The sequence below is a fragment of the Pyrus communis genome, chromosome 4, assembly GCF_041283825.1.
Source record: "Pyrus communis isolate YQ-2024b chromosome 4, ASM4128382v1, whole genome shotgun sequence".
Classification (NCBI taxonomy): domain Eukaryota; kingdom Viridiplantae; phylum Streptophyta; class Magnoliopsida; order Rosales; family Rosaceae; genus Pyrus; species Pyrus communis.
The window spans coordinates 6,528,446-6,555,898 of NC_142568.1; the positions used below are offsets into that span (position 1 = coordinate 6,528,446).

Consider the following 27,453-nt stretch of genomic DNA (forward strand, 5'->3'; position numbering starts at 1 on the left):
TAAAATTTCATACCTGATAGATTGTGTAGTTGATAATTACCAAGTTGGGAACAATATATCAATGTTTTTGAAGTAGATCTTTGGCCCGTCTATCTGATAATTTTAGAGCATCGTAGCTGACCTTTTTAATCAGCAAACTTGCAATTAACTCTTCTTTTTCTGACAAACTATAGTTTGATAAGTGGACATAAAATTTTCTTTTTCCGATGTTGATAATTCATTTCAGTACATACGTGAACTTTTGTAATTTGCAATTAACTCATTACGGGGAGTCGAGAGGTGACTATTAGGAAACGTAAGTCTATTTTGGTAGGCAATCATTTTGTTTGGATACAGACTAATATGTAATGAATACAAGTATTATGAAGTATAGGAAGCATTTTGATCCACAACACAAAGACTAATTATTATAACGACTACGTGTGACTAGTTGTGTACGCAACACTCCTAAAACTTAAGACCAAAACACAAATAATTTCTTTGGTCCACAAAATATTCAAAATTATGATGGCAAGATAAAATTACACGTCTTCAACAGTATCTATATGAATTTCCATATCTAAAATATCTATTAATGGAACTCTTTTTGCGAAATGTTGAAGTCTTGAAGTAGTCTCGATAAACAATTGTTTTAGGGTTATGTTAGAGAGATGATCTACTTGAACTATATTTTGTAAATCATATGTTTCAGTTAATAGTTAGACTTCTTCTTTAAATCATTAACAAAAGATTTCCACCACCAACCACCACAATAAGGTGCGCCCAAAAATATGATGTGGCAGTTGATGATAGGTTTACAAAATATGATTTCCTTAGCATGCCACATTTTTATGGGAATTTTAACGAAAAGCTTTCGGTACTGTTTATTTTAACGGAAACCCATATTTTTACACTAAAAGGTCAATCATGGTACTATTCATTTTACCCTTTATTTTATCATTATCGTTAAAACTCAAAGGTTTCAAACTATTTTCGATTAGTTTTTATTGTTTTTATTAGCATGCGATTGCGCTCAGGTGCGCCTTGCGGCAAGGCGTCCCGAACGCCTTGGACACAGCCAGAAAACGCACATGCTTTACCTGTTCAGGCGTGCGTAACTCCGGAAAAAGCGCACGCTTTCACCGAGAAAGCGCAAAGGCACTCGCACCAGATCTGAAGAGTGGGAGAGGGAGTGAGTTGCAGAAGCAGACGATGTTGTGAAGAAGACGATGATCCGTAGCGTGTAACATTGCCGTTTCAATGACTTTCTTTTACTGAAAACTCAAATGCACCTCCCTTTTTAATAAAAATTCCCAAACAACTGATTTAAATTAGGAAGAAATATACTTGGGCCCGTTAAAATTGAAAGAATTATTAAAAACTAGTATATGCCCACATACAAAGTATGTGAAATTTTTAATTTTTGTTTTTGAAATTAAAGAAGAGAGGAAAAGCGTGAGAGTGAGGAGAGAGGGAGAGCGATTTATTTTTATTTATTATTTATTTTTTTATTTTTAAAAATTAAAGATGTTAAAATCATTTGTATGTAAGGTTTTAATAAAAAATAGAAAAATTTTATTTTGTGAAATTACACTACTGTCTTTAATTTTTTTGTTGTGATAGAAGACTAAATAATCATTTTACCCTCTTTTGGTTGACAAAGAAGATTCTATTAGTATGTAGTTTAGATAAACTCAAAATGTATAATTTTACATTTTTATTTGTATATCTTATATGTTATATTTTAATTTGGGAAACACTCTAAAAATTTCATTTACTCTTCACGAGTGTATTTTTCTTTCTAAATATAAAAATTTTAAAGTGCAAAATGAGAATTTTAGAATACCAATTAGAGTTCTCTTTTATTTTTAAATAAGAAAAAGATTTACGCATCAATGCCTCAAAGCTTCTGCATCGCCTTGCGAAACCTAAATTACTCCTTCGCCTTAAAAAACATTACTTAGATTTGATTCTCGTTAAATGTAATTATTAGTCTATTTCATTTTAATTTAGATAATATTGTTTATTATAAAAATAAAAAAAAATTGATCGTGAAATGGACGTGTCCTATTGAGAACATCTTTTAAAATAACGCGTTTAAGAAATAAAGTTGATCGTGAAATGGACATATGTCCTACTGAGAACATCTGCTTTTCGTACATGCAATAGTGATAGATACAGAACATTTGAAAAGGATATGTTAGTACATATATCAAACGTGAAAAATTCTTCGAAAAAACTAAAAACAATTTGAATAATTTTGCTTTCTTAGATTTAAATATTTTTTCTTTACATTTATTTCTTTCATAATATGTTAAAAATACATACAGAATATTTGAATTTAATATGTATTATTAAAAGCTGTGTGAAAAAACATGTACATGAAAACTATGTATGTACATGTATAATAGACTCATGTATTGTACATTAAAGTTCTAAACAACATGTAATTCAACAAATTATTAAAATGTGTACAAAAATCATAGGGTAAATTATATTTGCACCCTCAAGTTTGGCTGGAATTGCAACTTCATACATCATCTTTAAAATATTCCAATTTCATACATTTATTTACTATTCATTCCAATGTTATCGCCCGTTATATTTTTCGTTAATTTGGCTGTTAAATGATGATATGTCAGATATAGGACCCATATTTTTACTGATGTAGAAACCACATTTGTATTATATGAATAAAAAAAATTTAAAAACAATTAATTAATTAAAAAAGTACCATAATTGTCTTTTCTCCTTCATCTTCTCCAAAATTATGAGGTAGGTGCGGTTGCCAATCGTCTTCTCTGTTGAATATATATGTGCAGTGTGCATTTGTCTAGCTCATTGATGTGAAAATTAACTTGACACACAAATTAAACTCTAATGTTATCAATTGTAGTATATATGTAAGTAGGGATCGTTCTAGACCAGGGATTAACTAGGGATGCTAATCAACACAAATAAGACTCAAAAACACTAAATTAGACTCTATAGACTGAAAACTAACTAAAAACACTCAAAACAGCAACAAACAATAAAAAAGACTCCATTCTAGACCTAACAAGTGATTTTGACGAAAGTAAGACTTAACTTGACTCAAAAGACTAAAAGAAAACATATTTTGACTCAAATAACAAGATTCAAGGAAAGGAGGATTGTTTTTGACAAATTTAAAACTTAAAACAGAAATTTTGCATAAAACACTTTATAAAAATGAATTTGGTGAAATTAAAAAGGGTGAAAGACTAGTTAGAGGGTCATTCTCCACACATGACATATGCATACAAACCAATTTCCAGTTATTATTCCTTTAGAGTATGAATGACAATGCCCCATATTAACCGTGAAAAACACAAATTAACTTTCAGATTTTCCTTAACTCATTGAATTGGATGGGATACGCATCACAACCAAATTACCCTTATCAAGTTCCCTAACTATGAAAAACATAATATAAAGACATATCAAAGGTCATTAAGTTCTTTGAAAACCATAAGCATTGACGAGGCATTCGTAACTATGAAAAACATGATACTCATACCAACAATTTACTTAACACAATCATGACTAGTGACTTCCACTACTTGTGAATATAACTTCATAACGATTAGGTGAAACTCCCTTATACTCTAGCATCAAATTCATGCATGCAAATTAAGTGTCGACCCTCAATCAACATACATAAACAAGTTTTGATAACTCAGATAAGCAAATCACATTCAAGACTCAAGAAACAATAATTGGATGTAATCAATTCATATAAAACATATAATCATGGCTTCGAATTCACCTCCAATTATAAAGAAATTAGTTCCTCATGTTCATCATAATTGAAAACCAAATTAAAACAAACATTGAACTAAACTTAAGGATAGAAAGAACCCAGAAGCACTCCACACTCCAATGGTAGGCACAACACTCCCTTGGATGGCAGATTGCACGACACTCTTCTTCACCTTCCTTCCTTGCTTGCGGCACTATGGTGATTTAGGTGTTTGTGGTGTGAATTATGGTGTTTGATGGCTGAATGAATGAATGAATGAGTGAATGGGTGAATGGATCGGGGTCGTTTTCTGCGGCATAAGCATGCATATATATGTATGAAATAAACACTTAGAATTCACTTTTGAATGCAGAAATCAACTTTGAACACCAAGGGAAACTTCACACAACACTTAAGGCCATATTCAAACTTTTGGACCCTTTCTTCAACAACCAATACTTGTGAGTTCATTCTCACTTATTTCCAACTCTTTTTCTTTCTTTCTTTTCTTCAACTTTTTTTTTCTTTCTTTTGTGCCCTTTCTTTTTCTTTGGCACACAAAATGTACAATTTTCATAGATTTCCATGAAAAACACCTTCCCCACACTTGTTTTTCTACAAATTGTAGATCAAAAGGGATTCCCTCTATGTCATGCTTCACTATACTTTAAGAACAAGGGTATATACCAATGCAAGTAACTATGCATAACAACGGCAATATAATATATGGCATAACTACTAAACATTTAAATCCATTTCTGGGAAAATATAAGTATATAGGTATATACGGAAAACCAAAAGCCCACTCACTGGTATGTGGAAGGGTCGTAGCCCCCCTGCCTCGAGTGACCACGCTCGTCCTCGGGATAGGTATCACCTATATGCGAAACAACTACAAAAACGTTAATTTTAAAGCACATAACCAACCTTTAGAAATAACTTCTCATACAATGCTCAAATGGGGTGTATGAATACACCAACGTGATCTACTCAACCTCAGGAACATCCCCATATTTTTAAAATAATTTTTCATCGTCGCACGCGCCGGCCAAGGCACGGCCACATGCGCCGGCCATGCGCAGGCACGTGCCTGGCACGCTGACGGCGTCAACTGACGCCGTTAGGAATATTCCGTTATCCCTAACGGTAACCGTCAACGGCGTCAGGAATATTCCGTCAGATTTGACGGAATATTCCGTCGTCTCCTCCGGCGAGGCTCCGGCGCCGGAAAATCAGGAAAAATTCAAACCTTTGTGACTTCTTCGTTTTTCACCCAAATTTCACAAAATTGGTACCAAAATGAAGCTTACAACGAGAGGAACACAATCATACTACTTTCAAGTGCTAAAATCCACAAAATCTCACCTGAAAAATCACCCCAACTCCGGCCAACCTCGAAACTCGTGATCCCGACGTCCAAAACCTTCAAATGAACCACCCCGAGCCTCCTAGGGACCTCACCAATCTTCCTACAAGCTTGAAATTCCCAAAAACGTGAGAAATTACGTGTGCATGAACAGTACCAAAATCGGGCATCGTGAGTTCGACGTGAAAATGAAGGTATTCTCACCTGAAATGGGTATGGTTGGATTCCTACGAGCCTCACGAGCATGAATATGTGCTTGGTTTCTTCGATCTGTGGAGGTTTGATGAGTTTGTGTGTGTGTCCGTACGTTTCAAGGAAAATGGGAAAGGAATGGGGCTCGGGATAGGGTGCAGGAATAAGGAGAAAAGGGTGTGGAGTGTGGGAGAATGTGTGTGGCCCAAAACATGCCAACAAAACTCAAAAAAAACATAACACAAAACGTAAAGGAAACGCACTAGGGGCAAAACCGTCTTTTCACGCGTACGTTTTTAAAATTTCCGGGACGGGCTGTCACAACAACCCCCATTTAGTGTTTTGAGTCTATTTAGTTAGATTTTCGTCCAAATCACTCCTTAGTACTTGTTTTGGGTTATTTGAGTCAGTTTTGTGTTATTTGAGTCTATTTACCTTGTTTTAAGTTGTTTAAGTTTAGTTTTCTGTTTTTTAGTCAGTTTAGTGATTTAGAGTTTAATTTGTGTAGATTAGGAGCCCTCCTAATCCCCGGCCTAGAACGATCCTACTTTCATATACTATAACTATCTAAAAAGGGTCTAATTTATGTGTTAGTTTATATCACATCACTGGTCGAGTGGCTACTTGCCGGGACATTGTTGGAGAGGTTATTCATCTACCCTTGTCCTACTTCGGGATACCTCGTCAGGGGCACGTTGCATCTCAGTGAGCTGCAAAAGTTGATTCACCAAGGTCATCTGCTATGCGAGGGCGCTTGTCAACTCTATGACTTTTTGAGACAAGTGTTGTTCACTATTTGGGTTGGAAGAACTTAGACGGAATGCATCTCTTTGAGTAACGAAAGTGTAATGGACTCCAAGCGGGAGATTTGAGTTAGGAAATGTCAAATTTACGGAGAAATAGGGTGAAAACCCCCAGTTCAATCGTCGGCCTAGAAATCTGAAGCTGGGACGGTTGAACCGGTCCTGGACAGGTTTGGGCTGCTTGGGAGGCCACGGGAGTGGGTTGGTTGGCATGCGGCGCACCTCGATGAGAGGCTTGGGCTTTGCTCGAGTGTGCGTTGGGCTCGCATCGGGTCACAGCTAGGGCCAGCTCGCCTTGGGCTTAGGCCCGTGTGGTTTAGAGTGGCGCGGGGCGTTGGGCTATCTTTGGCATATCTTGGGCTTACGGGTCCTGGGTCGTGTGCTGGACTTGGGCTGCTCTTGACGCTTGGGCTTGTTACTCACTGTGGGTCATGGATTTGCCAAAGGTTGCTACGGTAGTGCCCCGTGGGGGTGGAGCCGCTCCACTTGTCGTCGCGTTGAGCTTTGTGGGTCGTCGTGGTCCTAATTCTTAAACATTGGAAGTTTTGTTCGTAGTGGTTTCCGAGTTTCTAGTCATTGTACTTTTCTTTTACATTTTATCAAAGAATTTTTATAAACAAAAATTCCAAGAATAATAACGTATGAAAAATCTATAAATGAACAAGAAAACGAAAAACCTTGAATGCGAGAGTCTTTTACGAGCGTGTTAATCAAGACTCTCAATGAAAGCACCAATTTGTGGATGCAAATTTTCGTCTTCTTCTTCTTGGATGAAAATGCACCTATAAAACAATTAACACCTAAGATCAAGGCCAAAAAGCTCACGCGCCCATAATGATTTTTTTTTGGGTGGGGTTGCTTTGGCCGAAGAGTCTCCATGCCAAAGTTAGAATGTTTTTGGAGAAATGAGGGGCTATATATATGGGTGTGGCCGGCCCTATTAGGAGAATTGGGACCGGCCACATATGGTTGATTTGTGGGATTGATTGCAAGATATTATGTGAAATAATATCTTGCAATTAATTTGGTAATTAATCAACTAATTTGGAAATTAATCCCAATTTGAAAAGAATAATTAGAAATTAACTTGTGGGTGAGGATTTAATGAGGAGTGATGAGAAGGTTTTGAATAAATACCATTTTGATCACCTTTGACCTCGATTGAGCAATTACTGTCCGTTGCATGCGCGTGGGAATCCCGGTGTGCCTCGAGGGTAATTTTGTCTTTTTAACCCAAAAGTTCACGTGTTGCTTCCATAATTTTCTTGATTATTTTTTACTCTACAAGACAAAGTGGGAGCTGTTCATGCAGCATGCACACATGATAGGTTCATGCATCGTGCATAGATGATAGAATAGTTAGATACTTGTAAATTTCTTGCCATGATGCATGCATAGATGATAGACTAGTTAGATACTTGTAAATTTCTTGACATAAATCGTGCAAATGCATGGAAATCATACAACTGACCAAACCAATTGAAGTACCTATATGTCCAACAGCCACAGAAGCCGGACGCAATTACCAAAAAAAAGGGGCGAACGTAAAAGTAAAGCTATATAATCCTAAAAATAGGAGATGGGGTGGGTTGGTTTCGCATTGGTTACATTAAATTAATACAAAAATTTGGGATTTTTTGGTTTTTGGTCCATTCATTCTCGTTCTCTCACAAGACGGCATCCTAGCGCCTAATCTTTGAACCTAACCCATAAGCGGTGGCGTTCCAGTTTGATGAGTCTGCGGCGGGCCAATAATCTGAGGGTGTTCATGTTATCGAAGCGAGAAGGGAATTTAGCAAGGAGGTGCTGATAGGAAGGAGGGTTTGGGTGCGTTTATAGCAGAACCATCAAGACATGCTTTTTGACCCCCTTTCAAATTTTGTTTTGAATTTTTGGGTCTATAATTTTCAAAAATGTTGATGGTTTTGTGAAAAGTTTGGAATTTTGAGTGTTTTAATCACTAAAAATTAGACTTGGCATTTGTGTCGTGTAACACCCGTTAAAATAAACCAGTAAAATGATCCGACCCGTTACCCGTTAAGGAAAATAGATTTTAAACCAATAAATAATCAAATGAAAAAAATAATATTAAATAGGTATATACATACCATATTGTCACATCCAAAACATAAAAGCGCAATTTTCCTTTAAGTATATTTTCGCTTACCTAAATTGATCAAATGGTAAAATTGGAAAATATTGAAATAGAGAAGGGGTTTTTTCGTCCAAAAAAGTTCTAATAATATAAGTGAAATAGAATCGAACGGTACAGATTTACTCTCATTTATCTTACCGTCGTTATTTAAGTAAAGTGTTTAATAGTTTTTAAATTAATGTAGAAGTGTAAAAAATATAGAAAAAAAAAAAAAATATATATATATATATATATATATATATATATATATATATAAACGCTCGTAATGACAAGCTTTACAACTTTCATGAAAAGCTTAACTTTGAAATTCGCCACTATAATCATATAAATCATATATCAAAATTTAACCGTTGATTGTTGTTTACATTTACGCTTCATTGTTCTCATCAAATTTCTTTTTTTTTTTCTTCTGAAATCATGATCTATTAGAGGACGCAGGAAGATGAACGGTTTAGATCGTTGATATTATATTCAGAGTTTTACGGTTAGTGAAAATATTGCTTAATGTTTATAAAGTTTTTACAAACTATGTGACATCGATTCATATTTCAGTTAACCGTAAATATCGAAATGTAATATCAAAAATCTAAACCGTTCATCTTCTTACATCCACCAGATGATCATGTTTTCAAAAAAGAAAATTTTAAAAATGAAATTCAATAAGAAGAATAAAGCGTAAATGACAATCGACAGTTAAATATAAATTTAAGGTTTATGGATTATGGATTGTAGTGTTGGATTTCGAAGCTGACCCCTTTATGAAAGTTGTAAAGCTTGTCACTATGAGTGATTGTGTGTGTGTATATATATATTAACATTTTTTACACTTCTACAATAATTATTATTAATTTTATTAATTTTGCCCTCCAATAAAAAACATTATTCATGAGGGTTTGGAGGATTTTAAAAATCTAAACGATAATGTAAGTGTAACTATTATCTACTCGTGGAGGAATAATGATGAATCACGAGTGTTTATATATTCTTTCACATTTTTCATACTTGTATGTATGTCTTCTTAGTTCTTGCCTATACAAATACTATACTGGTTTATTTTAATTTTGGACAACAACATACTAAGTAAAATTTATCCTAGTAATGATAATAAAGAACTCTCATAATAAAAATAAATAACAACTAAAACCTTTTTTTTTTAACTTATATAGAATAATAATACAAAAATATATATTTAATATAGAATATATTGTAACATCCCACATCGACCAACGGTAAGGGGGTGATGTGCCTTATATGTACATGCTCACCTCCATATAGCTCGTGGAGGAATAATGATGAATCACGAGTGTTTATATATTCTTTCACATTTTTCATACTTGTATGTATGTCTTCTTAGTTCTTGCCTATACAAATACTATACTAGTTTATTTAATTTTGGACAACAACATGTTAAGTAAAATTTAACCTAGTAATGATAATAAGGAACTCTCATAATAAAAATAAATAATGACTAAAACATTTTTTTTTAAATTTATATAGAATAATAATACAAAACTGTATATATTAATGTGGTTATTGTATTTTATAATAAATCTTATAGTAATTAAACTTTAAAATTATCAAAATAATTTTTTTCTTAACGGGTCAAAACAGGTTATCCACATATTACCCGATTCTTAACGGATCACCTGATAACGATCCAATTAGTTATCATGTTGACCCGAAACCTGTTATTTTCGTGTCATTTTCGTGTCGTGTCAGAAACTACCGTGTCTACTAAAAATGTTGTATTGGATTTGCTTTACAATTTTGATGGCAGTATTGTATATTTTTTATTTGAATTCTCAAGCCTTTCAATTCGACTGTTAGGGAATCAATTTTGTTCACTGTTCACCTTTGTGTGTGTGCGTGTGTGTGTGTGTGTGTTTTTTTTTTTTCCTTTTCAGGGATTGTTGCTTTGTAGGTTTTACAATGATGTTAGTCGCACCAAGGAATAGATAGAGACATTGAAAAGATAGAGTCAGAAAGGGGGGGAGGAAGAAAGAAAAAATCTCTGGTCTGAAGAATTTGATGGGTGGCCGGCAATGTATGTTGACTTTACCGTGTTTGGGGAAATCAGAATTAGGTCTTTTGGGTTCGTGGATTTTATCAATTTTTGTATTGATTAATTCTTTTTCATTTGTTTTTTATTCACATTTTGCAAAGCTGGCAGGCACATAGTTAAAAATGTAAATTTTATATCTATTACGTTATTACTTCACTGTTAATTTGACAGATTTTATAATGGGTGTATGAAATTGAAATGAAATGATAAGTAATGTATGAAATTGAAATTTTTAAAAAATATGGTATGATGTTGCAATTGTACTCAAACCTGAAAAGGTAAAATATAACCCACCCAAAAATATAATACATCTATTAAATGTGAGACTTCAATCCCGGCCTCTCCCTATTATTGAATTTAGACAAAGTGGGAGCTGTTCATGCATCATGCACACATGATAGGTTCATGCGTCGTGCATAGATGATAGAATAGTTAGATACTTGTAAATTTCTTGCCATGATGCATCATGCATAGATGACAGAATAGGTTAGATATTTGTAAATTTCTTGGCATATCGCATCATGAAACTGCATGGCAATCATGCAACTGACCAAACCAATTGAAATACGTATATGCCCAACTGCCACAGAAGCCAGACGTAATTACCAAAAAAAGGGGCGGACGTAAAAGTAGAGCTATATAATCCTAAAAATAGGAGAGGGGGTGGATTGGTTCCGCCCTGGCTAGGTTAAATTAATACAAAAATTTGGGAGCTTTTGGTTTTAATATTTTGTAATCATGCTTATGATAAAAATTATTTATATTATAAATTAAAGTCGTAAAAATTATTTTATAAAAAATTTAATAATATATAAATTCGTACGGTGAAATAAGTCAATTCATGAAATAAAGTTATTTCACCATCTAATAAAAAAACACAAATCTATAGAAGTATTATTTATTATTGATTTGCTACTGTTGTTTTACTAAACAACTTTAATTTGATTAATTTTTTATTCTAATGATGATCTTTAAAACTGAGGCCAACACATCACACCGCACAAAAATGGTCCATGGTTGATGGTTCCATGATCCAATATATAAATGGCCATAAAGAACTCGCTTTCTTGCTTCTTGAAGCAACCTTGATCCCATCAGGTCAGGCAAATATTGCCAAACCGACACGTCGCTAAGCTCAGTTCTTCAAGAAATTTGTTATTGTAACGGAAATACAAATGGTACATTATGTGTTTTTATATAAATGGTGGGAAATTTATTTTTTAAGTTATAAATTTTTTAACACACATATCTCATCATTTGTATAATAACACATAATATATTACCTCGTGTGCCGATCACACTGAAAAATCTCTCTAATTCTTCAACGTTTCAAACGCTGAGCTCACAAGTTATTCTCAAAAGCAAAAGCAGAAGTACAAGCAAAGGCAAACCAAAACTCTCAGTCACACTTCTCCTTTTCTTTCAAACTCTTGACTCTTTTTGTTTACTTAGCTTCATACATATAGATTTACATAATTGGGTGCCTACAAGCTGAGAGAGAGAGAGAGAGAGAGAGAGATGGGAGCTTTTACTGCTGCTTCTGTGCTTCCTTGGGATTTCAAGCCTTCACTCCCTCTCTCTCATCATAGAAGCTCTTTGTTTCACTATACAAGAACTCCCAAGAAAAGAAACAGGGCCATAGTTCCTGTAAGTATCCTTTACTCTTAATCATTTTATTCACAAACCATACGAGCGATATTCAAATCTAATCTCACATGCTTAAGCGGGATTCTAACTTAGGAGCAAGGCTGACTGTCAACTTGATTACGCTCATGTCTACTTTTCGGTTTTCAATTTTTTTGTGTGGTGTGGGTTTTGATTGATTAGGTTGCGAGGCTATTTGGGCCAGCAATATTTGAAGCATCGAAGCTGAAGGTTCTGTTTCTAGGAGTGGATGAAAAGAAGCACCCAGGGAAGCTTCCAAGAACTTACACACTCACTCATAGTGACATCACCTCAAAGCTCACTCTGGCAATTTCACAAACAATCGACAACTCTCAGGTTTTAAGAATTCTGACTAAGATTAATTTTTTTATTAATTACTTTAATGAAGAATTCATGGAAATCGGGAAGTTTGATGTTGCAGTTGCAAGGGTGGTACAGCAAGTTGCAAAGAGATGAAGTTGTTGCTCAGTGGAAGAAAGTTAAGAACAAGATGTCTCTCCATGTTCACTGTCACATAAGTGGAGGTCATTTCCTCTTAGATTTGTTTGCAAGGCTCAGATACTTCATCTTCTGCAAAGAATTACCTGTGGTAAGTCAGCAATTAATTAGTTATTAATAATTTTTATACCACTGAAATTCTAGTTCATCTCATTTAAACTGCACGTACGACAAATTTTTGTGCACTAGGTACAGAGTAGTGTATATTCTAGTTATAATATACATCATTTGAGTAGAATAATAACACATGACAGTAACGATTGTTTTGGTATATTAAATAATTATTGAGAGATCATGCTAATGTAACTACACACACATTTATAAGAATTAATTAATCGAGAATTAATTTCTCTTAATGGTTGATTAATTTCTCTATGATCTTTAATAAAACGTAATATTCCCTTTCCCTTGGTAGGTTTTGAAGGCCTTCGTCCATGGGGACGTCAACTTGTTCAACAGCTACCCAGAACTGCAGGACGCTTCGGTATGGATCTACTTCCACTCGAGCATTCCCGAATTCAACAAGGTGGAGTGCTGGGGCCCACTCATCGACGCAGCAGCACCTTCTAGTGGGTCATCAGGCGGTGCCCACCACCAGGAAAACAACAGCGGCGGGGAGGGGGAGGAGGCAACTTCTCCAAGCAACTGGGACTTGCCAGAGACGTGTCAAGAGGAGTGCGACTGTTGCTTCACACCACTGACTTCGATTGCATGGTCCCAAGAGCTTCCCCATGCAAATCAAACTAGGGTTGGGACCCACCAGAGCTTTCAGGGGCAAACCCAGGAAACAAACTGAAGATTTTATTTATTTCTTTTGTTTATTTAATTAATGTAAATAGATGTGTACCTATCTGTTAATATTACTGCAAAAATATTATTCCTATCCTCTATTTGTATTATTATCTAGGTTATTTTTTATTTTAATTGGGTTGAAATTTTCAACATAGATTTTTATCAAGACCCTTAAAGCACACTATTTTCAGTTTGTACGTGTTTTATAAGTTAATAACTATCCTACATTTTATTCAAAAAGATTAAATCCAAAAAAAATAAATTTAAATTTAGATTTCCAAAAAAAATATGTAATTTCATGTACCCTCGTTTTGAACCTTAATCTATTTATACTTGTCTTTGTTTTGAAATCAAAGCACATGATAGAATTGTAAACTACCAACAACACCCCTTTAATTTCATGTAATTGGTTGGGGAAAAAATGAACCAGTTCGGTATGTGTAGTTGACAATACACACTAATCAGGCAACATATTGAAAAACTTTTGGGGAGTTGGGCTTACCATACCTACTTTTGACGGTTTGTCAACAGTATAGTTGCGCCGTCACATTTGTCGGCTCCACCTTGGCTAGAGTCATTGACAAAAGAAATGTTAAAAATGTCACATTGACATGTAACAATAATAAATGATGTACTATTTACTCCAACTGAGATATCAAAGCTAACATGAAAAAGATACTTAAGCTGACATGGACAAATAGATGTCAGATTTGAAGCTGCCTTCAAATATGATTTTTGCTATTTTCAAATGCATTTCACTTGCCTTACCTTAAATGCTAGCATATTTAAGTATTATTTTATTATTTTTAAACCAACAACAACCCAGTTTTTATTATTTTTGTTTAAAAATAAATAAATAAAGCAATAAATTTTGGCATATCAGATGAAAGAAAAATATTAACAATATGTCAAATTGTCAAGTTAGCCATCAAATTAAAATTTGATGTTTTGAATTTGACATCTCCTTTAGAGATGCTCTAATCCTCCACATACATGAGTCAAAAAATGGTTGCCTTCTTAGGGTGTGTAGCTTTTTTGTTCTCTTGCCGAGCGAGTGTTCTGGTCATGCTTCTACGATCGATCGCTGGGTGTGGTTTTTCGCCTTTGAGCATTGAGTTATGTGTTTGTCTTTCAGTGATGACCTTATGTGGTCTTGCTCCTTTATGATGACTTTATATGACCTCGCTCTTCAACATCTTCTGGAGTGTTTGCAAATATGGATCTCTTGCATCTATCAGTTTTGTGACAAATACGTATTGGTAGCATTTGTACGCTTGTGCATATAGTAGCCATTTAGAGATTTACTCAAATTGTTTGGTCATCCAAATTCACTCAAAACCAATGTTTTGGCCAATGGAACAATTTATCCAATTGTCATTTCTGCATTTATTTGTGATGACAAAAACCAATTTTGGAATAAAAAAGCCTCCCCCGTGAAATCTACCTGTTTTATAATAGTTTAAATTCTGTGAATATGTAATATCACAAAATTGCGTTAAACATTTAAATCTGCATCTCACCTAACGACTATGGGGTGGCTTAGTGATTTGGAATGAATTTCAGATCCGAATTCCACACATGTCTTGGGTTCAATTCTTAGCCTTAGTGAATCGCATGATGATGGCTAGAAAAAAGTTATCACGGTGAAGCCACTAGCTAGGCCTTTTTTAAAAAAGAAAAGAAATCTGCATCTCACCTTTTCACGAAATTGCACTTGGACATGCTGTCGTTCGTTACAAATCACACGGTGGTGATTCAATCTGGCTTTGATAGATCGGAGCGGTTGGCACAAGGTTCTGATTCTGTCGCAATTCAGAAAAGAATAAAAGAACAGAACATCTTGAATCATATGATTAATGGTCCATTAGCTTAAGACAGCTTCCCTTTGTGAATTATTAACACTAATTAATCATCGAATTCCATGTATCCGATTCCACAGTGACTGAAGGGAGAACCTATATCAATCGAACACGTCAGAGAATTTGGCACGTGCGAATGCGACGACACGAACTAGATTTGTAAAAATAAATCACCTAATTTTCAACTAAAATGTGAAAAAAATTGTGATCCATTTACAAAGAATGTGAAACAAACTTGCACCCTGCTGACCCGACTTATCTCCCAGTCCAGTGTATCCTCCTCTTTAAATATACAAAGTGAGGGAGCTCCGAGAAGGTGAGAATATTCATCACAACCCCCCCTCTATACATTATATATAGTAAACTACTTAAGTGGGAAAAGAGAGTAAAATATCGAAATCCTACCGAACCCATCACTTCATCTCTCGTCTTAGTCTTCTGAGGTCGCGGCATAATCTCCTGCACATCTATGGTATCATGTCAAAAAGAAATGGCACATCATTGCCCGGTTCCCATCCTCTGGCAGTCTGAGCAACTGTGAAGGTTGCCAAGTCAGTATTGATGTTATGTACGAGGTCACCGGATAACGGTTCTTCCAAGCGATGATGCTCCAATTTCACTTTCCCTGTTCTGCAATAACAATTTCATTCATTTGACGTGAGTTGCATTCCTCTCAAGCTCGAAATAGAATCAAAGGTAGAGGACATGAAACGGAACAACTGGATGCAATTTATTGTCTTTGCTTAAACCAATTTCAATTCACATTATAGAATGTAAGATAACGTGATTAAGGATATAGAACCCAATTATTAAGCGATGTCAGGGAAGGAAAATAATCAATACTACCAAAGTACCCTGTTTTTCTCTAATGACCTTACTGACTTTGCATGCAGGCGGAACATCGACAGAAAATGAGTTCTCAAGGAAGCATAATCAATTATGCATCCGTTATAACCTGCTCTGATGACTAAACAATTAAGGAAGAGCTATTAACCAAATCATTTGCATTAAATATTCCCATCAAGTATTGAATCTTTTACCTGGGACTTGGGGGAAGGAAACACATTCCAAAATCTTAGTGTTTCATCTCCTGCTCCAGTGACAATTGTCTGAAACAATAATCAATGACAGATCAGAATATTCATAAACAAATGAAAAGTAATTTGCATAACCATAAAAAGAGGGCATGCACAATCAAAAGATTGGGTACAGAACCTGTCCATCAGGTGAGATGGCAAGATAAAGAACTCTGTATGAATGGCCCGTAAGAGTTGCCAGCTGCATCATCAGAATAGCGTTGAAGAATTAGAAACCAAGATAAAAGAAATTTATTGGTTTTGGGGAATTGACAACACTTATTTACCTTTGACATGGTGGGATATCTCCAAACTATTATTTGATTTTGGGAGTATCCATGGGTGCTGACTAGTTCATTGACATTTTTAGACCACACAAGATTGCAAACCTGCAGATGTACAGATCTAATGGATATAAGTATAGCTGCGCATAGTAATCAGAAAAAGGGACAAGTGAAAGGGAGGGATTTCAGTCACCAACAAAATTCATGTCTATGAACAGTGTATATCAACATCTAGCATCGTGAATGAGAAATCCATGTAATTTTCGCGGTAAAATAGTTTTCCTTTGATTTAGCACCTAGGTGAGGTACAGAGCGAAAGTAATTGGATTCAAGTTGTGAATATGTTAACCCATGTTTCCTCCTTTTATCAATCAATTATCATTACATGGAAAAGGTAAAATTTTTTTTTTTTTTTTAAAGGAATATTTATATTTGTTGGAAATAACTACTCATTAGAAAAAGAACAATGTGATGAAACAACAACCAGGTTTGGAACTACTGAAATAATGACATTTCACTGCAATCAGTTCAGGTTCTCTAAATATTTCTCACACAGCAAAGCTTTCGTACTGCATGCATGTTTAAAAAAAATCAACAGGAGAGTAAGCAGATTAAAACAAACAAGAAAGAAGTTTTTCACCTGACTTCCAGTGTCCATGCAGCTCAAGTGTGAGTTGGTGGTAGTATTCCAGAAACGAATACATCGGTCTGCTGTTCCTCCTCCAGATGCAAGAAGCCCATGCTGATGGGGAGACCATGCAATAGCTTTCACAGCTGCAGTATGCTCACAGTATTTGAGCACCGGTTGAGTTGAATGTTGATTCCAAACAAAAAGCTGTAAATAGAGAGAGAGCAAACTATCAGTTATGAATTGGTAGCGTGACCAAATTAAAACTGCACACAAAATAAGTCGGACTGAAATAAAAAAATTGCCATAACATACCCTGTTATCATTCCCGCCTGATGCCAGCTCACGGTTATCATATGACCATTTCAGTCCACAAACCTAAAGGATAATCAAATATCTTCAGGGTGCGAAATATATAAATGAAACAAAATATGATATGCAAGATACATGGATAATAACAATGCAACAAAGACAAATGGCATGTTACACGAAGTACAAGTTAGAAGAACTAATAATTAGAATGAGTACACAGAATTTTAAAGTTAACAGTTTCTTATTGTACACAGAAGTTTATTCAAAGTGAACATGAACTCAAAAATTCTGACCTCTGACTTGTGTCCGGAAAGTTTGCTAACAAAATCATCCTGAGCACGAATATCACGTTGAAGAATAGTCTTGTCCCGGCTACCAGAAGACAGCATAGATGAACTCCAGGCTAAGGCGCCAATGCGTAGTCGGTGGCCCTCCATGGTTCTTACCCTCCTACACCGGGATGCATCCCATATCTATACAGTAGATAGCAAGTGCATCAGCCAGTTATGCAGCAGCATATATACAATAAACATGCCACATGTCTAACAGTAAAATTCAAATGGAAACAATTACACAAAAGTGGTGCTAGATATGAAATTCCTGTTATAATGCAGCACAAAAACCAACGCATAAACTGCTCCCATGCAACTGTTGAATATCCAATTGCAACAATAAATACAATCCTAACCTGATTTTCATATACACTAACCTGGTTCTGACAAAGGCCAAACACAGAAGAAGCATGTCACATATAATCAGACCAGTAGTCAAAATTTTATTCATGTTTGAACAGTTGTGCAAAAAATCAAATTAAAGGAAGTCACCAAAATCAGAATCCTATTGTGTTCAGACTCATATAAACAAACATCGTCACAGATTCACAATGTAATGAGCAGGGCATGGAGGTTTCGACTTACCTATTCCAACTCCTATCTAAAGACCAGTAACATACATCTACAAAGCTGAACACTTAAAGCCAAGTTTGGAATCTGGACATCGGAACAAAACTTGGAGATTCTAGAATGAGTAAATAGATGACGTGTTCGGGGGACTGTCTGCACAACAGACCAGACAGGGATATGCAGCTAGATAGGACCTTGTTATTTGTATTAGTCTACATTCTAATAACAAACCTTTTCCACAAATTCTGCAGTTCATATAAGTATTTCAAGCATTACGTTGTTTGAGGATAGTATTCCCCATACTAAAGTCACAAATTTGTTGCTTATACACCTATATTGTGAATGTTGTTGCAACTACACTTGTAATTGCACTTTGCAATATTATAAATATAAAATAACATCTCAATATCAAATCTCTAAGAATGAACCATGTCTATCAGATGTGAATAGGTCCAAGTATCACTTACTTGGACTTTCCCATTGCTAGTTCCAACCGCAAGATGAGTTCCACGTTGAGCCCAGCCAACAGAACAGACACTATCATCAATCCCCAAGTCACATAACTTAGTTACCTGCAAGTGACATCCAATCATAAAGTCAAAAAATATCGCATCGGCAAAGACTCAAAGTGATCAATTTCATACATACACCAGGAAAAACGCACACCACATGATCGAAAAACAGTTACAATCATAAAAAGGTAGCGACTTGTGACATCGAAAAACATCCACGTTTACCTCAAATTACAACAACAATGTTAACATTAGAAATTTGTCGAAAAAAAATGTTAAAATTAGAAAGAGAAGCTAAGTTAGAGCTGACCTTGCTACTACAAGCATTCCATAAATAAACACAATTTCCCAACCCAACAGCAAGCACATTGTGCGAAGACCAATCGACAAGATTCAGATAGAAATCGTCCTGCAAAGCAGGGGCATCCAAAACCTGAACAAGAAACAAAATTTCCGTAAATAAAATAAATAAATAAAAACCCAATTCACAATATCCAAAATCAAACCAAACCCAAATCGGCAAAAGACTTGAAAGTGATGAAAGTCACCTTATAAGGCGACCGGGGAACCTTCCGAGGAGCCTTGACGGGGCTATGGTGAACTCCGGTGACCACATCATCGAACCCAAAAGGGGAAAGCGAGTGCATTGACCGGCGAGTCTCGGTCTTGAACCGGAAGATGTTGGGGCTGGGCGGGTTCATCTGAATCGCGCTCCTTTTCTCAGGCGTCGCCGGAGGGACGACGCCGGCGGAGTCAGGTCCAAAGAGGGCAGCGCGTAGGAGAGTGCCGTAGGCGCTTGACGAGTCATCGCGGCCCTCGGATGGAGTATTGGAGATGTCGAAGAGGGGGAAGTTGGAACCGGATCTACTGGGGATGAACCTATCGGAGTAGATGGTCCTGGACGGCGATTGGTGGTGGTTGTAGTTGATCAGGCGGTCGATGTGCCGAGATGGGGTTAGGGAATGTAGTGCCTGAGGAGTGCGGAGCAGAGTCGGAGTCGATGGGGTTGTCGGAGTGGTATCCTCCATAGAAGATCAGTGTGTGTGTGGGTGTGTGTTTGTTGTCTCTCTGTCTGTGGGAGAGAGAAGGAATTGGGATGGGAAAGGAGAGAGAGGATGGGAGGAGAGAGAAGGGCTTGATGGGTTCTGGTAATTTTCCCGGGAAAACCAGGTAAGAAAGCAGAGGAGATAATTATCCCGGGAAAATCATAGGGGAGGGGGTTATATTTTGGTGCGTTTGGTAAGTCCAATTCGCTCTAGTAAACTCTTTTTTGTTTTCTTAACCAAAATTTAGTGGGACTTCCTTTTCCTTGGCAAAATTGGATTGCGATTTAACCAAATTTCAAATAATGCTTAGAATTTGGGTTTAAAAAACTTTTTTATTTTGTCTTTTTTATATATTGGTAAATAATATATAAGTACAATTCATTGGTATAATTAATTATTTTTGGATCAAGAATATTGGTTGGTATATGATGAGCATCACAAACGGAGAACAAAGATTATTATATTGCATATACAGATCACCAGACAATTAAGATAATCAAAATAACATAAAAAACAGCTAACAACTTAGAACATGATGCAAGCATGTGGGATGCCTCTCAAAATAACAAATGGGGAGTTGGAATCCTATTTAATTAAGGAATTCTTGTGGTTCCAAGGAAACTGTTATATAATTTTTTATATGTCAAAGTTGTAATTGAATTGCTAGCCCATTGTGAGAGGTCTTATATTCAATTCTTGCCAAAAACGAATTTGAATCACATTATTGTTATCTCATTGTAAGGCTAAACCTCCTCTCCCCGTTAGTATAGATAATATCATTTGTTCCAAAAAAAAAAAAAAAAAAAAAAACTGAATTGCTCATGGTTCAGTATCTTAGTGAATAAGATGTTAGGTTTTATCCATGTGTTATGCATTTGAAAAACTCGTCGCTCCTAAATTATTGTAACAGTTTCAAACTTTTTTCTCATCTTTAATAATAAGGAATTAAAAAAAAAATGTTATGACTGAGGGTTGGTTGGAAATTGTGGTGCTTTAAACAAAAAAAAAAAGTAGCTTATTAAAAATTTGAAACATTAAATATGTTTGATAAAACCCCAAAAAAAAAATAGTGTTTTAAAAAAAAATAGTGTTTTAAAAAAAAATAACTGCTATTAATGACAGTAGAAAAACATAGAAAGCCAAAAGCAAGGTCTATCATGCTTAAAAAAATTGCTTTTTTGTTTTTTTTTTCTTTAAAGCATAGTAATCAGTGTCATTTAATGAAATTTTCAAATAGCAAATATACCCCCACATGTCTTTGATAATCATTATATCACATTAAATACTATATCTTTTTAGTCATTTAACATATTCAAAGCAATTTATATAAAAATTTATCAAACACTCAGACACAGTTTTTTTTTTTATTAAAAACATTTTTACAAAAAAAAAAAAAAAAAAGGTTTACCAAACACTTAACAACTTTAGTTTACCGCTGTTTATTCTCACAGCACAGCAAAAACAGTTTTTTATTTTTATTTTTATTTTTTTTAAAATCACATCAATACCAAACTAGCCTTGAATCGTGGTTTAATGGTGTTTTTCTTTATTTGTAAATAAGATATATTAGATTTGGCTTAAATGATGATGATCCTTCATGAAAAAAAGTTAAGATTCCATCATAAAACCAATTGATAATAAAATGAGTAGCTCAATTACTTATATGCACATGTAAGGTCCATTATTTCTCTGATGTCAGGTTAATACTCTCAACATGCCCGCTCAGGTGTGACAAATTTTTAAGCCTATCATATAGACAACACAGTTTGGGTGATGCAGATTACATGTGACCATTAGACTTCACACATTTGGCAACATGCTCTGATACCATGAAGAAAGTTGATGTTGTACCATAAAACAAATTGTCAGTATGAGAAAGCCCAATTACTCATTACAGGTAATGCTAGGGATACCATCAATTTAAACCATATTTTGTAAATCATATGATGTGGTTGATGATGATTGGATTATTACTTAATTGTTGATTAACGTGCTTATTTACTATTGGTGACACATCACATGGTTTGCACATGTGGCTTAAAAGATTAGTTTACCTAACATTCCTCAATACTTTTAAGTACATGAAAGGTCCCTTCTTTTCCTAAATTAATACTCTCAATACTGTGACTAATGATTTTGCCTACACCTGCTCAATTGTTTATTCAATCTAACTCATGAAAGTATAGTAGAACTCATATCATTTACATGTTGTTTGAAAACTAATTCACATCAAAACAGGAAATTTCACTGCATACGGATAACAGTATTTTGGCTGGTGTGGGGTGTTTGAAGAGACGACGTTCTAACAGTGGTTAGGTCCCCCTAATCGCTTTGTGCGATTGGGAGGGTAGACTACTTTAGTAGTTCAATGACTTGGTCCTAGTGTGTAGTTCTTAATTCTTGCCTACTACTCTATTGCCCTCACTATCTATATATAAAGCCAATGGAAAAGGTGAATAGTGATTTTGGACTCACTGAGCTTCAACAAAAAAATTTGGAGAAAAATGCCCTCAAGACAAAAAAGTTCAAAGGCATCCCAAAATAATGCATCAAATAAGACAGGGGCATTTTCATCATTTTAATAGTGTTTTTTTAATAATTATTTTTTTTTTGTGGTTTTTTTTTTAATTAGTACCTCACAATAGGCTAGCAATAATATAATTCAATTTATCTATTTTTAAACACGTTCAAAAGAGGTGTGTAATGCCGGTTATAAAAAAGGTCATTTGCACCCGAATAATTATGTGATTAAATTAGTTGTCAAATGACTTTTTTTTTTTTTTTTTTTTTTTTTTAACAAAGGATATTATCTACACTAAGGGGATAGGGGTGGGCTTAGCCTCACAATGGGCTAGCAATAATGTGATTCAATCAATTGTTTAATGACACACCTCGACCGAAATCAAGGCGTGATGGCGCCATGTGCACAGTGCAAAAGCAATATTAATATAAGAAATGCGAATAAATAAAAACCAAACTAATTAGAGCACTAGATAAGAATAAGTGCAAGACGAAATTAAGTGTGAATTCACAACCAGAGCATAATAGCCTAAGTGCAGTCTAGCAGGACGAATACTAATTATACAACACCAAAGGTAATCCTACAATGGTGATAATCTGTCAGAGCTACCGTGGATTCCTCCCAAGCCACCAAAAAGCACTCCTAACTAGAACCTGGAGGGGCGCAAAACAGAAAATGTGAGTGGGCAAAAACAAAGTTTTTCAAAACCATTTTAATTATCAAAGATAGTAACCCCTAGCCGTAAAACCTGTATAATTTCCCAGAAAATAGAATACATATTTATACCACAACCATGCTCAGAATAGCAAAATCCACAAATATGCCATGTGAAATATCTCAGCATAAAAATATGTAAGCCAGGTGATATAAATCAATGCAAAATGATATGTCAGCTGGAGTCACCTAACATGACCTGTACGGCTGAATCTAAAGCTCATCCATCTAACTGGAGTCACTTAACTGTACAGTTCAAATCCACATCCCAACAAATATACCTGCACGCGAGTCAGAACCACTTAAAGTGGTCTGTACGACAGGACTAGGTGTAAATAAATACACTCAAGTGCTACGATCAAGTGAAGACTGTGCGAATAATCGCGGGTCACCTACAAGTCAAAACCACCTATAGTGGTATGTACGACAAGACTATGCACTTAACTTGGATCTAAGGTGAGCGTTTGGTGCGGGAGGTGAATATCACGTGAAGGACTGTGCCCTAATTGCCAGGGTGCAGGTTTATGAGCTTTCAACACATCTCACATAATCATCAACTTACATAAACAATCTACAACTCACCAGGTACCTACCTGAGCGTCCACAGCGTCAAATCACATTTATGCATACTATATTAATTTAATGATCTACGTATAAATCAATATGCATGGCATTTCTAAACACAATTTCATTTAAATCAATTTTCTGGGAAAAATCTCAAGTATATAGGTATATACGGAAAACCAAAAGCCCACTCATTGGTATGTGGAAAGGTCATAGCCCCCAAGCCTCGATTGACTATGCTTGTCCTGAGGATAGGTCTCGCCTATATGCGAAACAACTATATAAACGTTAATTTAAAGCACATAAACGAAACAAGCTAATAACTTCTCATACATTGCTCAAATGGGGTGTTTGAATATACCAACGTGATCTACTCAACACCACGAACATCTCCATATTTTTAGAAAAATTTTCCGACCACTCATGCGTCGGCCAAGGCACGGCCAGACGCACCCCCACGCATGGCCAACCCTAACGGAACAGTTAACGGCAGTTAGGAATATTCCGTTAAAACTTTAACAGAAGTTAACGACGTTACTTGACGCCGTTAGAATATTCCGTCAACTCTGACGGAATATTCATCTCCTTCTCTGACGAGCCTCGCCGGTCGCCGCCATCAGCACCGTCGTTTGAAACTCGAATTTTTGCCGGTTTCTGGAAAAACTTTAAAACTTCATATCTTTCTCATTTCTTAACCAAAATCCATGAAATTTGTACCAAAATGAAGTTTACAACGAGTAGAATAAAACCTTACGACTTTTAGGACTTTAAATCCAATGGGATCTCACCAGAAAAACTCATGATAATCCGGCCACCACTGCAACTCTCCAAAACTAAGCTTCCTGACGTCCAAAACACTCTAACTTTCTTCCTCGAGCTTCGTGAAGACGTCCTAAAACTCCCTAGAACCTTAAAATTCGAAGAAAAGTCCATGATCATGACTACATAAACAGTAACCCAAAACTGGGTTCTCTGGTTTTCGAGTTTTACGAGCTCTCATGTTGAACTAAGGGTATGGATGAGTTCCTGAGCTCACAAAGAACACAAAACCAACCTCCTCGACGTCGATCCGTGTAAGATGAAGCTAGTTTGAAGAGTGACCGTACAACTTATACGGACAACGGATGAAATCTGAGAGAAGGAGAGAGAGAGGGTCAACGGAGAGGTTTGGGTGTGTGTGTGTGTGTGGTCCTAGTGGGTCACCAACCAAAAACAAAAGAAAATAAAACCTAAGTCCTAAGTAGTTCCAAAAGTATAGGAAAGTTAGGAATTGGACCACAACCAAAAATATATCACACACAACACATCTCAACGTCCAAGGGCAATTACGTCATTTCCTTACTCTCGAGGATAAAATAATATACACCTTAAGGACGGGTTGTGACATTTATTAAATATTATTTTCTCTATTTTAAACACGTTCAAAACATCTTAAGAGGCGTGTAATGCCGGTTATAAAAAAATATTTCGCACGCAGATAATAATGTGGTTAAATTAGTTGTCAAATGATTTTTTTTTTTAACAAACGATATTATCTACACTAATGGGGAGGGGTGAGTTTAGCCTCACAATGGGATAGCAATAATGTGAGTCAATCAGTTGCTTATTAAAATATTATTTTCTCTATTTTTAAATACGTTCAAAACATCTTGAGAGGGGTGTAATGTCGGTTATAAAAAAAGTCTTTCTCATGCGGATAATAATGTGATTAAATTACATTAAATTAGTTGTCAAATGATTGTTTTTTTTTTTTAACAAACGATATTATCTACACTAAGGGGAAGAGGGTGGGTTTAGCCTCACAATAGGTTAGCAATAATGTGATTCAATCAGTTGTTTATTAAATATTATTTTCTCTATTTTTAAGCACGTTCAAAACATCTTAAGAGGCATGTAATGCCGGTTATAAAAAAAGGTCTAGCTACTTTAATTGGATTATAAGAGGTTTCTTCTTGCATGATCTAAGATTATTCATTTACTTCAAATATTTCACTTTCCTTTTGTCAATTTACGTATATAAATACATTTAAAATGTGTAAGTCGCGCATAGCATGCCGTGATTCAAAAAATGCATTCTGTACGCGCATTAGCGTGTGCATGAAGGCTAGTTTCCCTTAAAAAATAAAATAAAATCTCAGCTTTAGGAAACCCTTATAAGGAGTTTTTCTTTCACAAATTCAATGTATAAAATGTTGGTTAAGATCATTTTGAAGTCTGAAGACATATCACGGGTTTTATGTGATAGCCTTTGACAAAATAAATTTGAAGCGAAAAGGTGAGATTCAAGGGATTTAGGGATGATTTTGCTTCTATTTCAGGAGTGACTAGAGACTAAAGTATTGTTTTCTATAAGTTCTTAATCTGAACTAAGTAATGTATTAAAGCGATTTGATTGTATGGTGGAGGCTAATTGTCAAGTGAGTGAGAAGATTGTTGTCCTTTTACCATCACGGTGAGGTCAAATTAAGCACACCATAAACCCTTTAGTTAGTAAGATAACCTGTAACTGCAGTTAAAGTTTTGTTAATCTGTGTCTCCACTCTGCAGTTTGACAAGTAATTAGGAAACATTCATAAGAAAAAGAAAAGAAACCTCATCCTGTCATGAAAATTGAAGGTAAAAAGAACAATGAATGGCCATGTATAGCTCAGAAAGTAGAATTTCCTTCTGCCAACCAATGGAGCCTTTGAAAATTTTGGTTAAATACAATTCTATCTCACAACGAATACCTTTCCATTTCAGCTAAATAATGTTAAAAAAGAATAATTTAGTATGAAAAACTGAATCCAATTCAGTGAGGAGGAGGTATATACGCATGCTCAATTGCTGGTGTTGTTCGAGTACCCGATGCGGTAGGAGCCCTCACATGTCCAACCATTGATACCTGTAAAGCTTCCTCTTCATAAGCCCTTCTCTCCATCTCCACCATCCTCGACTGCTTCTTCACCTTCACAAGCATTGCCACTAGAAGCAGTCCCAAAAGAAAAGCACCCAATGCAGATCCAACCGAGCTTCCAACCGCTATTTTCCACTGGCTCACTCTCTTCCTCAACTGCACCGGAATAGGCTTCTCAATGACCAACCCGAAATGTCCATGCCTTTTTGCAACACAAATGTAAGGTTTAGTTTCCCTTGCCAATGTCACTTTTCCATCACCTTCAAAACTTGCACATAATGGCCTTGTACCCAATTCATTGTTCACCCTTGTGATGTTTTTAAAGTCAATGCTGATGGGTTTTTCTCCAGCTTCAATACCAAGCTCAAAAGGGTTGCTGAAGTTCACATCCATACCGGCGTTATATGCTAAGAGGCCTAAAATTGGAGAAACAAGCTGATATCCAGATAGGTCATAGTTGGCATAATATATTGAGGACCAATTATATCCCAAATTTTGTCTAACTATCATGACCCTCTCAGCACATGGATGCACAGATACACCAGTGCCTAGATGAAATTCTTTTACCTGCGCGCCGTACCTTCGCAGACTGCCACATCTGTATCTTGCAGTATCAACTATGATGCCTGAGAAGTTTGCTGGTAAATTTACAGTGTGTAGTGTTCCTGTCCTGATTCGTGTGTCGTACGCCTTGAAGGTGACGTCTCGAATGAGAAGGTCGAGAAGACGGGCTGATTGGATCTTCTGAGCTTCAGATTTTGTGAACGCTACACATATGAATGAAAGAACAACCAATGTGAGATAGAAGAGAGAGCCCATGTGAGAAAATGAGCTTGATTTCGAAGAACGAATATAGTAACAATAAAT

General features: G+C 35.7%; 3 protein-coding genes across 3 annotated transcripts; 1 reads left to right on the forward strand and 2 right to left on the reverse strand.

Moving 5' to 3' along the window:
- Nucleotides 1–11,391: 11,391 nt before the first annotated feature.
- LOC137722938 (protein STAY-GREEN homolog, chloroplastic-like) lies at nucleotides 11,392–13,363 on the forward strand. Its single transcript, XM_068462068.2, has 4 exons — nucleotides 11,392–11,964; nucleotides 12,145–12,318; nucleotides 12,404–12,571; nucleotides 12,896–13,363. The coding sequence occupies exons 1-4, from the start codon at nucleotides 11,836–11,838 to the stop codon at nucleotides 13,274–13,276; spliced, it is 852 nt and encodes a 283-aa protein (XP_068318169.1). The 5' UTR covers nucleotides 11,392–11,835; the 3' UTR covers nucleotides 13,277–13,363.
- Nucleotides 13,364–15,287: 1,924 nt separating this feature from the next.
- LOC137722967 (B-type cell cycle switch protein ccs52A) lies at nucleotides 15,288–20,043 on the reverse strand. Its single transcript, XM_068462103.2, has 10 exons — nucleotides 19,394–20,043; nucleotides 19,156–19,278; nucleotides 18,801–18,905; nucleotides 17,725–17,904; nucleotides 17,435–17,497; nucleotides 17,132–17,326; nucleotides 16,495–16,596; nucleotides 16,347–16,409; nucleotides 16,172–16,240; nucleotides 15,288–15,761 (listed from the first exon to the last, which is right to left on the reverse strand). Exons 1-10 carry the CDS (start codon nucleotides 19,871–19,873, stop codon nucleotides 15,708–15,710), a joined length of 1,434 nt encoding a protein of 477 aa, XP_068318204.1. The 5' UTR covers nucleotides 19,874–20,043; the 3' UTR covers nucleotides 15,288–15,707.
- A 6,264-nt stretch (nucleotides 20,044–26,307) lies between these two features.
- Nucleotides 26,308–27,453, reverse strand: LOC137721941 (uncharacterized). The gene has a single exon (XM_068460957.2). It carries the CDS (start codon nucleotides 27,403–27,405, stop codon nucleotides 26,482–26,484), a length of 924 nt encoding a protein of 307 aa, XP_068317058.1. The 5' UTR covers nucleotides 27,406–27,453; the 3' UTR covers nucleotides 26,308–26,481.